The sequence below is a fragment of the Dromiciops gliroides genome, chromosome 1 (genome assembly GCF_019393635.1).
Source record: "Dromiciops gliroides isolate mDroGli1 chromosome 1, mDroGli1.pri, whole genome shotgun sequence".
Taxonomy (NCBI): Eukaryota; Metazoa; Chordata; class Mammalia; order Microbiotheria; family Microbiotheriidae; genus Dromiciops; species Dromiciops gliroides.
The window spans coordinates 530,648,712-530,663,119 of NC_057861.1; the positions used below are offsets into that span (position 1 = coordinate 530,648,712).

A 14,408-nucleotide genomic window follows, 5' to 3' on the forward strand; every position below is an offset into this window, starting at 1 on the left:
TCGTTTGTTTGTTTATTTATTTATTTGTGGGGCAATGAGGGTTAAGTGACTTGCCCAGGGTCACACAGCTAGTAAGTGTCATGTCTGAGGCTGGATTTGAACTTAGGTCCTCCTGAATCCAGGGCTGGTGCTTTATCCACTGTGCCACCTAGATGTCCCCCATATTTTTCTTTAGGAAAGAGCTACTCGCCTATCACCTAGGATAAATTTATTGTTTATAACACAAATAGAGAAGGCTGTTGACTACATTCATTTTATCATTGGTACACCTCCACTGAGAAGTAAATTTTAGTAAAGGTTAATCCTCACAGATTTGAACTAATTGAGAAAGTCTTATCTGAATGAGAGACTATTTAAAAAGAACTGTAGTTTTGCCACTTCCATGTATATGAAGTAACTCTGATCAAGATAATCAAGCTTATTCAAACAGTTCCATAGCAGAGGGCTTGAGGAGCCCTATTTTAAACAAAAAGCAAGGCAGAAGAAATATGTCATGAGCACATTAATTCATAGAATCATAGGATCTCAGAGTTGAAAGGACATCAGGCTTCATTTAGTCCAACCCATATATAAGAATCCTCTTTACAATTGGAAGCAGGAATATGCTGATCATACCAGCTCATGAATGCCCATTGGTAATTTTTTTTATATCTTGGGAATCAGTATATTCTACAAATCAGGGCTTGATTTTTCTATTTTTTTTTTTGGCAGGGCAATGAGGGTTAAGTGACTTGCCCAGGGTCACACAGTTAGTAAGTGTCAAGTGTCTGAGTCCAGATTTAAACTCAGGTCCTCCTGAATCCTGGTGCTTTATCCACTGTGCCACCTAGCTGCCCCTGATTTTCTATTTTGTCTATTGTCTAGACTTAAGAAAGTGATGGAGAAAATGTTTACAATGCAGATTAAACTTAAAAATTGATCATGTGTACTTCCTTCCCCCCACTGAGAGCTGATTGTTAAACATTTAGCAGCAGGTCCCTGATTGTCAGCATCCATGAAAGGTTGCTTAACACACAGAAGTTTCTGCTATAATTTTTACAGGTTTCTGAAGTATTCAAGGATTAACTTTCACTATAAAGAAAATAATCCACTCAGATAGAATTTGGCCCAACTCTGAGCACTAGCACAACTTCCAAAGTAGCATCAGTGATGTTTTACCTAACCGACAAGGTCAATTTTATGGTTTAGAAAAGATCCTAGCAAGGGTTGGATAAAATAAGGTCAATGGGATGCTATTAACACAAAGATTAGAGAATTAGTTAAAATGATCAGCATCTGAAAGTGAGATCAAAAAGAGAGAAGTGGTCTCAAACAGAATTTTTTTTTCTTACTTACCAGACTCACGAGTTCGACCTCTCACCACTTCACTCCAAGGCCCTGCCCCAATGGCATTGAATGCCTGCATCTGTAGTTCATATTCGGTCCATTCTTCCAGTTCCTCAATGGTGTATTCCCTCTCCAGTCTGTCATGGATCACTTGCACCATTACTGAAGACTGAAGATCAGTTCGCCAGTATCTGATCCTATAGCCCACAGATTCGGGGTTGCCATTGTACTGTGAATCAGGTAGTGGCTGGAAATGAATCACAATAGAACATAACCAACTATTCATGATGTTTTGAAATCTCCTAACTGTGGTCCAGGGGACATTTTGCACCTATAAGACTAAAAATAACTCAGAGGAAAGAATGACCTCATGGTGCTGGGTCTGTGTTTTATTTGCCTTTATTGATCAAGGAAAACATTTTATTTGGAATATATTTTCCATCCTACTTTCCTCCCAATAGTTTTCATTTGTTAATTAAATGAAACCATGTCATTAACTTCAGCTGAGCATAATTTCTTCTAATACATTTTGGCTTTATTTTGCAGGGGAATGCTTTGATTAAATATCAAACTGGCTCCCATACAAATATTGAATATTGGTTCAATGTTGACCTAGCTTAAGGACTTACAGGTCCAGCTTGTAACATCATTGGCTTTTCTTACTGAGGAATATCTTTTAGTTCCAAGAAAAGAGAATATTGATGATTAATAAGGCAGCCTGGGCAGGTCCAATATCTAAGACTTAATGTAAAATGTAATAGTTCTGTGGTTTAATGTTGAGATTGGTATTGACTAGAAAAAAAATGACAAAAAACACAAACTTCTATGCATCTGATTTGTTTTATATACACTGTTGACCTCAAGACTGCTTCTCTCTGCAGTCTCAACCTAACCTCTGTAGTTCATAACTTACCACCCATCGGAGCCAAAGACTGGTCTCACTTGCAGTACGAACTGTTACACTTGCTGGTGCAACATCAGGTGGGGCCTGCAAAGTCTGGATGACACGAGATGATGGACTGAAAGGACTAGGGCCAACAATGTTCACTTGTCTCATCCTAAACCTAAAGAAGAGTCATGAAGTAAATATAAGAAAAGAACAAGAGGAAAAAGAATGCCTTTTTCAAGGGAAGAGTTCAGTGGATCCCCAAAGGCTCAAGGTTACCCTTCTTGTTTCCAGTATATTTCATTTAAAATGTAAATCACTTAGGCAGATCCTTTTCTAAGAAGCTTCAAGGAATGGGAAGTCAAGCAGAATCAAATAATTTCACATACCCAAGTGATAGAAAATTGTATCTATTATCTATTCAGACATCCATGTTTCAAATTACCAGTGGCTGAGTCAAGATTCAGGGAAACACCAGATTTTGGTTCGAATGGCGATTTCATCTAGTATTAGAATTGGAAAGAGACTTTAGAGGTCACCCATTCCAGCCCCTACCTGATACATTAATTTAATGGCATTGCAGTATCAGTGTTATTACAAAATAGTACCTCTTAATGAAAAATTTCTTCTGAGTAATTAAGAGCAATTTGGTTTTTCTTGCTTATCTCCTGAGGCTCTCAGTTCTGCCTAATCTTTATGTTTTTGTCCACAGCGGAAAGGTATTATTATTTCAATTAAAGAAGAAATCCACAGAAACACACAAAAAATAATAAAAATGCATGTATATATATATACATATATGTATGCATACATGTATGTATAGTAATTTTTAAAATTTACCATGGCACTCAAAGGCAAACTAGGTACTCAAAGAGTGAATGAATATCAGATATCTCAAACTATAATAAAAAAGGTGTCTCAAAATTTTCAGATATTTGGAATGATGATAACAAAAGCAACTCACATTTATAAAATGCCTTAATTTTTACAAAGTATTTTTGCTTCGGGGCAGCTAGGTGGCGCAGTAGATAGAGCACCAGCCCTGGAGTCAGGAGTACCTGGGTTCAAATCTGGCCTCAGACACTTACTAGCTGTGTGACCCTGGGCAAGTCACTTAACCCCGATTGCCTCACTAAAAAAACAAAAAGTATTTTTGCTTCTAACAACCTTGTGAGGTAGGCATGACAAATATTATTTCCCTTTTACAGATGAGGCCCTGAGAAGTTAGGTGGTCACACAACGAGTAAGAAGAGTCTGATACTTTAGCTTTCAAATATTTAACAATGATTATAGGATTATACCCTTAAAGCTAGAAGGGACCTCAGAGGACATCTAGCCCACCCTCCTTATTTCACAGTTGAGGAAACAGAGGTTAAGTGACACAGTAAGTGTCAGAGGTGGAATTTGTATCCAGGCCTCCTGAGTCCAAAGACTACCATTCTAACTTCGTTGTGGTCCCCAGTCATAATGCTTTGATTTATGATAAAGGTTATTCTTTTAAAAAAGAATCCAACCATCAGTATGGAAATATGACTGGTCTGTTCTATTTTGGAGAAGTACATTCAAAAGAATACATGTGAAATAAGCAGTACTTCATGACTTGTTCCTTTCAACATTTACATCATGCAAAGAAAATGATCTTGACAATTTCACCTCTTACTCCCTGTATTAGTAATTCTTATTTCTTTCTTCCCTGAGCTCACAAAATGTATCCGTTCTGGCAGAACAATGACATTATCAAACTCAACATCTGGTGATAACTGGAAAATTCATCTTCTTCAATGATCTTACAGGAAGTTATACCATCTCTAACGGCTCATGATCACTCTACCCTTTGTTAAGGCCATGGATTTACTGCTGGGCTAAGTTTCAGGATCAAGTATAATAAGTGGCATCCTGGTAAGAAGAGCCACTTTGGAAGGCCTTTAATAGTTGCTAACAGAAGGATATTTTTAGGACGGCTATTATTTGCACCTTGTTCTTTAATAGTCAAAACTGCACATGGTGTTTATGAGAAAAGAGCTATGTTTCTGATTGTGCAAGTTTCTCAGTTTTCAGTCCTGTAATAGGAGAGCAGACATTTCTATAGGGTATGTTGCTGGTTAGAAGATGAAAAGAACCAATATCTTTTTCCTTTTTGCTCTGATTCTTCTCTTATAACATGACTAATGCAGAAATATGTTTGATGTTATTATATATATATATATAATATATTACCTGCTGTTTAGGGGAAGGGGGGAGGGAGGGGAGAGAGGGAGAAAAATTGGAAATTGGATATCTTATAAAAACCAATATCGAAAACTATCTCTACATGTAACTAGAAAATAATAAAATACTTTTATTTTTAAAAAAAGAACCAATATCATTTGAAATAATATTCACCTGTGTATTTTGCTTACACTTTAAAGTCTGACTTACTATTATTGTTACTTAGAAATTTGAATTTACATATGTGTATATGTATATATACATATATATGTATGTGTATATACATATATATATATACACATGTACACACACACACACATACACACACTGAGTTTTGCCATCTGCTGACTGAAGCCACCTGCTTGTGTGTGGATAAACTTTTTGCCTGTTGTAGTTGACACCTGCTGTTCTCACCTGTAATGAGTGTAGGGAGTGAGGTTTGGTATCTCCAACATCTGGGCATCAGGCTCATTCTCTTCTTCATAGAGACGGCTCCACTCCTCCTCATCACCTATTGCACCAATCTGTTTAGGAGGAAGAGGATGCCAAGTAAGTTTAGCAAATGCTACGGATTTCTAGTCTCCATATGAAATGGACCACCAAGTTATGAATTCCCATGCTCATCATGAGGCTGGCTATAGCCACCCAACCTTCCTCTGTGGAAGAAGAGGCTAATTCTTGCCCTCCTAGCTCTAGCAGAGAGGTAAACTACAACTCTAAAAAACTCCTGTTTCTCAGGACAATGCCTTATAAAATAGAGGTACCACCTCCCATCAGATGAGAGGATCACCACAGTATTGTTGTAATCGGCTTCTCTGCTCCTGTCCCTGTCATACTCTAACCCCTAGATAGTCAGCATGTCTCTGATGAGGATTGGCATGTAGGAAGCAGAGGGTATGCAAGGAGAGAATTATCAGGCCAAACAAATAGTATTGAGATGAGAACAATCTAGGGTCCAGTGCTGTTTAACATTTCATAAATGACTTAGATGATGGAATAGAAAACATGCTCATTAAGTTTGCAGATGGAACCAAGTTGGCAGGTAGCCAGCACTTTGGAAAACAGCAACAGAATTGAAAATGACCTTGGTAAATGGAAGAAGTGGTCAGAAACAAAAGAGAATGAAGTTCAACAAAGACAAGTATAAGATAGTGCACTAACTGGGGAAAAAAAACAAAAGCAAAAACAGACTATCGGATGACTAGATCAAAAGAAATTTGGCAGAAAAAGATCTAGGGGTCAGAGTGGATAATAAGCTGCAGATGAATCAGTAATGCAGTATTGTTCTTTTAAAAAACAAGGACAATAGAGGAATGCTGAGCCAGAAGTTTAAAAAAAATGAAGGAACTATCAGAATTCTCCCATTATCCTTAGTATTCTTTAGATTCTCTTTGAGGGAGCATGAAAAATAACCAAAGATTTAAGGGAGAGACACAAACATGATTAAGGGGTTAGACAATAAACCCTTTGGAAAAGGCCAAAGCCACTCGGGCTATTATGGAGAAGGGAAAGCTGGGCAATGTCAAAAGTAGTCTTTGGCAGAGAGAGAATAGTGAACAAGGTGGGGAGCAGTGAAAGTGCTCCAGCTGAAGGGGAACTAGCAGCAGTTGGAGGGTGCTAATAGAAAAGTACATAAAAACAAAAAGGCCCTGGAAGAACAATTAAGTCCTATAAATTGAGAAAATTCTGTCAAGATCAACATCTGCTATGTCAGCTTCATACCCCAGTTTTCCTGCAGTGATCCTTGGATGAATCATATGGTCATCTTTGTTCTGACTCTTCCCACTCAGAAGTCTACAAGCTTTAGAAAAGTCCTGTTGTGGGACACACAGGCACCTTACAGATGCTGACCTGGGAGCTGCAGAAGAACAGGCTGGCCTTCTTGAAAGGCTCTTCAGAGGGCAGAGCAGATGGTGTCCATCATACATGAGAAGCAGCATGGTGTAGTGGGTTAAAGCACTGGACTCAAAGATAAGTACCTAGATTCAAATCTCACCTCAGACACTGACTAGCTGTGTGACTCTGGGCAAGTCACTCTCTGTGCCTCAGTTTCTTCATTTATAAAATGAAGAGGTGGGATTCAGTGGTCAGTATGACCTCTTCTAACTCTAAATCTACAATCCTATAAATGAGAAATGGAAATGACTGGTTTTCATTAGGTAGTACACCCAAATAGGCATGTCTCCACATGTGGCTAGATTAATAATAAAGGACATATAAAGAAAGATGCTATTTGCATCCAGAGAAAGAACTGATAAATAGAAGTATGCGTAGAATAATTTCACATACATATACATATCTGCGTCTAATGGTAGCCATCTCTAGGGTGGGAGGGGAGGGAAGAAAAAAAAGAAATTTACATGATAACTTGTATATTTAAAAGGAATTGCATGGTGTACATAGTAGATCTGCAGTTTCATGTGCGATCATCTTTTTTATTATACTATGTTATGGAAATGTTTGTTTTATTCCATAAATTAAAAATAAAATAAATTTTAAAACATTACCCTTTCTGAACCATGGCTTGATCCCAAAACACCCATTCAGCTTTAGGCTGGTGGGGAGCGTGGTGTAAGGGCTTGCCCAAAGTGAACACACACACACACACAAAGTGGTCCTGTACATCATGGAGGTGACCCATCTAAGGGAACAAAGGGACTGGGGAGCAAAATAATTTAATAGCAAGGGGGCCAGAAACCAGTTTCTAGCCCCTGTCAATATACAACATCATCCCACCTGTTCCTTCCCGTTGATCTGGATCTCCCAAGAAATCTGAGGATGAGACCCAGTGATATATCATGATTTTTCTTTCTTTCTTCTTTCCTTCCTTCCCTCCCTCCCTCCTTTCCTCCTTCCTTCCTTCCTTCCTTCCTTCCTTCCTTCCTTCCTTCCTTCCTTCCTTCCTTCCTTCCTTCCTTCCTTCCTTCCTTCCTTCCTAACATTGAATTGACTCATGGGTTGCAAGTAGCACTATCTCGTCAGGTGAAGTTTTCATAGGATCTTAAGTTTGGAGCTAAGAGGCCATCTAACCAACCCCTTCAATTTTACAGTTAAGGAAACCAAGATCTTGGGAAGGTAAGTTCCTTGGCCAAAGTTACACAAATAGTAAGTATCAGAGGTGGGATTTATTCCTGGGTCTTCTGACTCCAAAGCCAGGGATCTTTCTTTCCATTGTATCACACTGCCTTTTTTTTTTAAGGATATTTCATCTGCCTCTGCACTTAATTCATTTTATAACATATTATAATTATTTAGTCACACAAGAAAAGTAGGTGTGGAAGGACTGCTATCTACATCACTGGAGGGAATACTTCCATCAGTGGGATCACAATTCTATTGGCATATTTGAGAATACACACGTTCTATCCTTTCTTCCACAAAGGAATATGACATTGTATATTCATTGGATGTTATTTGATCCTTACAACAACAATCCAAGTAGTAAGTATTCTAAGTCTAATAACCCCCATTTTACAGGTGAAGAAGCAGGTTCATCAAGGTTACTTAAATAACCAATAATGGTCTAAACTAAGATATGATTATTGGCATTTTCTGACTTTCTGAGCCCAGCATTTTTCCTACTGCAATATGGGGCCTTTTCCAATGAGGGCGGTGATATTCCAGAATGTCATGAACTCTGGCAGCCCGATGAAGCTTCACATAGTAAAAGGTGTAATGAATCTTGGGTTTTGGTTACAACTAAATGTTCTCTAATGTTCCTTTGAGCTCTGTTATTCTGTGTTCTGTGACTGCTTGTCTCCACCCCACCCCCACCCCTTCCTCCTATATTCCCATTTTTAGAGCAAGTTGTTGCTAATGTTTTAGAAAATCAGACTTTTTCATTCATCTTCAGTTGTCTTAAGACTTCTAACTGTATAGCTAGAGTCATTCTTATGTTTGTTTGTTTTCAAGCTTGCCATTACTTGAACTTCCTGCCTCCTTTTAGACATCTTTACCACGTGGTACCTATCTGTTATCCTATTTGCCTACATAAAGCTTAGCAATAGCAGTTCATCTCAGTGTTAGTTCAGACATTGTCATTCCATAACCAGCTGTCAGATAACAATCAGTGATGTATCTAGGTCTATCCTTCTGTTCCTAACCTGATGGTTTGTGTATTTTACTGAGGATTCCTGTCCTCACAAGGGGTGGTTAACACATCAAAATGATGTTTGATGAGCTTGCCAAAGTGCTGATCCTTATCAGGGCAAATTGCTATATGTAGCAAGCAACATTGCCAGGTCCGTGATCTGGAATCATCAGCTGGCTGCAACAACAGCTAAGATGCCAGGCACAGAACGATGACCCAGAACTTTGAAATTCTGTGTTCAAATATTGCCATAAAAATCATGAAGTCTGTAAAGGCACAATTCTGTGAAGGTAATTTCTATTAAATGAGGGACATCCTTTGTGAGGCCTGAGAGGAGACTTACTTAGGCTTGAGTTGTTGCTCTGACACTCATTAGCTATGGGATGAGGGGAGAGTAAATCAAAGTTGCTGACTTTCACTTTTCTCATCTGTAAAATGTCAGTCAGTCAATCACTGGGGAATGGGAAGGGGAGAAATAGAATGGGGTGAAACTCCACATGAAAGAAGCAGGAAAGGGCTTATGGAGTGGGGGGAGAGATGAGGGAGGAATGGAGCAGCGAATAAGCCTTACACTCATCAGAATTGGCTCAAATCTCATCAGAGTTGGCTCAAGGAGGGAATAACATACACACTCAAGAGCATTTGTTAAGCACTTACTCCTGTGCTAGGCACTATGCTAAGTGCTCACAATTCAGAAAAATGCAAAAGGCAGTCCCTACCCTCAAGGAGGACTCATAATCTAATGGAGGAGTTGTTGTTTGGTCATTTTTCAGTCATGTCTGACTCTCTGTGATTCTGTTTGAGATTTTCTTTGCAAAGATACTGGAGTAGGTTGCCATTTCCTTCTCCAGTTCATTTTAAAGATGAGGAAACTGAGGCTGAGTTAAGTGACTTGCCCAGAGTCACACAGCTAGTAAGTATCTGAGTCTGGATTTCTGGATTTGAACTCATAAAGATGAGTCTTCCTGATTCCAAGACCAGTGCTCTATCCACCTAGCTGCCCTAATGGAAGAGACAAACAGTCAAATATATACAAGCTATACTCAGGATCAATAGGAAATAATTAACAGAAGGAAGGCACTAGAATTAAGAGGGGTTAGGAAAGGTTTCTTATGCAAAAAGAAATTTGCTTTGGGGCTTTAGTTGGGGTACACTGCTAGGGAAGGCAGGAGGCAGAGATAGGAAGGGAGAGACTTCAAAGTATGCAGTTAACCAGAGAAAATGCCCCAAACTTGAGAGATGGAGGGTGCTGTTCATGGAAAAGCAGAGAAGCCAGTGCACGGACTCAAAGAATATGTGCTAAAAAGACTAGAAAGGTGGGGGAGGGCTTCACTATGAAGGGCTATGATTGCTGCCAAATAGAGGATGTTGTATTGGACTCTAGAAGCAACATGGAGCCAATGGAGTTTATAGATAGTGACATGGGTGGACCAGTGCTTTAAGAAAGTCATTTCAGTAGCCAAATGGAGGATGGATTAGAGTGAGGAGAGACTTGAGACAAGCAGACCCACCAACAAATTATTGAAGTAGCCTTGGTGTCAGGTGAAAAAAGGGGGTATGTTCAAGAGTTGTTATACAAGTAAAATCAACAAGGTCTTGACAATACATTGGATATGGGGTGTGAGTTATAGTGAGGAATTCAGAATGACTCCTAAGCTGTAAGCCTAAAGGACTGAGAGGATGGGAAAGTTAGAAGTGGGGGAAATATTTAGGGGGAAAGATAATGAGGTCAGTTGGGTACACCACTGAATAGACTAATACTTGCACTATCTTACAAGTTCATTGTAAGAGGAATTTATAAAATTAAAAGGAAAAAAACTGCATTTCAACAAAACTAACCAGCACATCAAGCAAATTTGAGAATATATGCAATATTACACACCCATAGTCCCCCACCTCTGCAAAGAATGGAATAGAGAAGTTGCATTTTGTCCTCTCTTCCTCAGGATCAAGTTTAGCATATTTCCTGGTCCACTGTTATTCAGTCCTTTTTAACCTTGAAATGCTATATAAGTATTCCAATATTCCAACACATCTGTGATCTCATAGAAATGGATATTAACTTCAATGATTCAGATGGTTGCCCATCTACATTTGTCTATACTGTGAAACCTGGTCCATGTTGTCCCAGTGGTCTGCCACAAGGTACCCATCCACTCAACATGCTGGGGGACTTCCAATGTGAGGGACAAGCCTTGTTATATCGATGTGAGTTGGCATCATTACTGATGGTTATGAAGGCTGATGTACATAATCCAATGAAGAGGATGGTCTAAATATTTCCAAGTAGTTTGTAGAAGCCTGTACTCAAGCTAATGGTGCTTTAGCTATTCTGAGGATAAAGAGCTGATGCTTAGTTTCTAGGCCAGTTGATCCAGGACCTTTCATTTAGCTCACTGTTCAATTTTTGAATGTTAAAAAGACATTGAAGGGCAGCTAGGTGGTGCAGTGGATAGAGCACTGGCCCTGGATTTAGGAGGACCTGAGTTCAAATCCAGCCTCAGACACTTAACACTTACTAGCTGTGTGACCCTAGGCAAGTCACTTAACCCCAATTGCCTCACCAAAAAAAAAAAAAAAAAGACATTGAGATTGCAGTCAGGATGATAATACTTTGCAGCATTAAGTGCCTGGAATGGACACTTTCAGTTTGCATCTGGCAAACCACCATCTGGGAACTTGCCTTGATTATCATATTCTGTTGTACTTTTTTTTTCTTGTTAGTGTGTGTGTGTGTGTGTGTATATACTTGAGTGCTTGCACACCTTTACCAACGCATGGAAGATTTCATATATCATCACAATGCTGGAGGCATTCTTATAGAAGCTTTACTCTAGATATCTATGAAAGTAAATTCCTTCCCTTTTCCTCTCTGACCTCTCCACCCCACTATATTTGAATGCTCTTGCTTAATCTCCTCCACAAGCACATATATACCCCACACACACATACACACACTATAGCTTAAAGAGGAAATAAACAAGCTTGACAAGTGATTTCAGCCCTCATTGTGATACCACTCCTTTCAACCCTCTTCTGCCCTTCCTTTGTGGCACTGTCCCTGTGGGCATTAATTCCATCTTTCCAGCTGCTGCACTACTCCTGTGAGCATTAATCTGACAGCCTCGTTGCTCCCTGGCCCCCATGGACATACATCTGCTTGTTCCCATCACTCAGAGGGGCTGAATATGCTCTTGGCCACATGCAGCACTGCAGGTTGAGGAAGCATGGCCAAGCAACTCAGAAAAGCAGCTCTTTGGAATTAATGCCAGCAGGGTCAGTGGAGGAAATTGGAGACACTTTATGTTTCTCAGCCTTTTAGTAGTTTTCCACTGGCCATGACCAAGAGAAGTGGAGCAGATCTATCAAGACTCCTGATGACTCCAGCAGAGAAGAGAGGCCAAAGAGGGAGCTTGTTTTGGCTCTGGAAGAGCAAGAGATTGTGCAAGATAAGATAATCCCAGAGAAGTGACTGGGCATGGGACGATGTCAGAGAATGGCAAAAGGGGTCAAGACTAGAGCAATGAAGAGATTTGCTTCCTAGGGACATAACTGGATACTATCTTTTGACCAATCTTCTTCAAGAATAATTCATGAACTCATGTTTAAATGATAGGAGAATCTATCATTGTGCTATTGGTTGAAGGCTCAATAGAACAATAAGTCATTTGGAAAGGCAAAATATTACACAGCCCTGATACAGAAAGCAGACTCACTTGAGGAGGGAGGCCTTCTCTGCTGGCGGGAGAGCTGTTTGTTTTGTTTACCAAAGAATCAGTGTCCATATCAGGTACTCACAACACTGATGGTGGAGAAGAAGAAAAGGGAGTTAGGGGGAAGAGGTTCTCCTGAATAGTCCACTTAGAAGCCCAGACTTGAATTGGTACAACCTATGTGCATGGGTATTGTATCCTTTTTTTTTTTTTTTTTTGGTGAGGCAATTGGGGTTAAGTGACTTGCCCAGGGTCACACAGCCAGTAAGTGTTAAGGGTCCGAGGTCAGATTTGAACTCAGGTTCTCCTGAATCCTGTATTGTATCCTTTTAAAAATGCCTTATTGTGGGGCAGCTAGGTGGCACAGTGGATAGAGCACCCGCCCTGGAGTCAGGAGTACCTGAGTTCAAATCCGGCCTCAGATATTTAACACTTACTAGCTGTGTGACCCTGGGCAAGTCACTTAACTCCCATTGCCTCACCAAAAATAATAATAATAGTAAAAAATAAACACGTTTTGGCTTTTTTCCCCTCAGAGTTGGGCGTTCTTTAATAAATGCTTACTTTCTTAGAGTCTGAAATCAGATTTGAATGACAGCGTGCTAAAGTGTGTACCACTTTAGCTAAAGTGTGTTAGTAGACAATGGTTCTGTCCACTAATAATCCATAGGCCTGGAAGGGACGTGAAAGCTTTTTCCGCCCCAGTCTCTCATAGGGAGATAAAATGATGACAGCTTTTTTCCCCTTTAAATTTTAGAACAGATAAGAGCCCTTTAAAATTCCTGTCATAAGAGCAAACACTCCACATTTCAAATGCCACCCACCAGTGGGTAGGTCATTAGGACCCATTATGGACCATACCATCCAGTCAGTAAAGCAATAGGAGTTGGTGAGCAAGTGACATTCAGGCAGGCAGGGGAGGCATCCAACTCCCTGTGTCTGAGTAAAGCATGTATTTGGCACCCGCTGGCTATAAAGCTGGGATCATTTAGAAACTTTTACTTGTTAAGTAACTATTCCAGACCCCGCCTAGGGCAGCATGAGGTTTACCTAAAGTGACAGTTTTCTATTCAGAAAAATAGAATTTTTTCATTAGGGAAGGTCCTGAGCAAGTCTGGCACCAAAGGGAGGGTACAGGAGTGGAAGGGGAGGCCTATTTCTCCAATCAGCTGGGCAACAGGTGGCACAACTCCAGCTTTAGAGCTGCAAAGGCCACTGATAGGCAAAGTCACTGCCCAGGCAGTAAACATTACCTATTCAGGGACCTCTGGAATGCCAGGAAAGATGATAAGGAGAAGGAAAGCGAAATCATAGCAAACTATAGCTCCATCAAAAATCTATCCTTTCATCCAGAACTTCTTTAAAAAAAAAAAGACAAGAGACTCCAAGAACTCATTGCATGGAAACCTGCCAAGCCAGCAGCACCCAGCTTACCCCAAATCCTGGTGTCAGCAAGAAAAGTTGCAGAGAAAGCAACTTCCCCAAATACTGAGTCTCCCTTTGTTCTGAGTGGCTTTCCCCTGTGCATAAGCCAAATGAAGCTTCCCCAAATGAAGATCACTAGAGGGCACAGAGGATGTGTGAACAGATTGGGAACTTGTATAGAGATATATCTCTGGCAGAGCAGCAGCCCGGCTAGGACAGTCCACTGAAGTGCATAGCTCTTCTGACAGGCTGGCTAAAGCCCTCAGGCGGGTTCAGGGAACAAAATATATGTGAGCTCCTGTGAACCAAACTGAATTTTTAAAAGGACACTACTAAGTATTTCATTGATCTGGCCTTACTAGGAGAATTCAACTTCAAAACTGGAATCATATTCTCTCTCTGTCTCTCTCTGACTATGAGTTGGACAGGGGGGATTTCTTGACCTAGGAGTCCCCTATAGTCTATGGAATCACAGGTCCGGTCAGATTTCTATCCCCACCAGTGATCTCATTGATATACAGAAGTCCTTCTTGACTTCAAGGTCACTGTTCAATCCACTAGCCCAGAAAAGCCTCAACCAACAAGAGAACTGAAAATATAATTCAACACAAAGACATACTCCCTCACAAAAAAATAAGATTTTATTGAGGAAATCATGTTTGGCATTTGTGTTTTATACAGACACAGGCTTATACTTCTTAAAACAAAGTCTGTAGAGAATAGTTCCCCTTCAGGGGCCACCTCAGGTATCACTCTGATG

General features: G+C 40.1%; 1 protein-coding gene across 1 annotated transcript in view; it reads right to left on the bottom strand.

Annotated features, from left to right (window-relative positions):
* Nucleotides 1-14,408, bottom strand: part of SDK1 (sidekick cell adhesion molecule 1) — a 1,142,665-nt gene that overhangs the window by 204,701 nt on the left and 923,556 nt on the right. Inside the window, 3 exon segments of the mRNA XM_043999243.1 lie at nucleotides 1,336-1,573; nucleotides 2,240-2,390; nucleotides 4,835-4,944. Coding sequence (XP_043855178.1) covers nucleotides 1,336-1,573; nucleotides 2,240-2,390; nucleotides 4,835-4,944 — 499 coding nt within the window.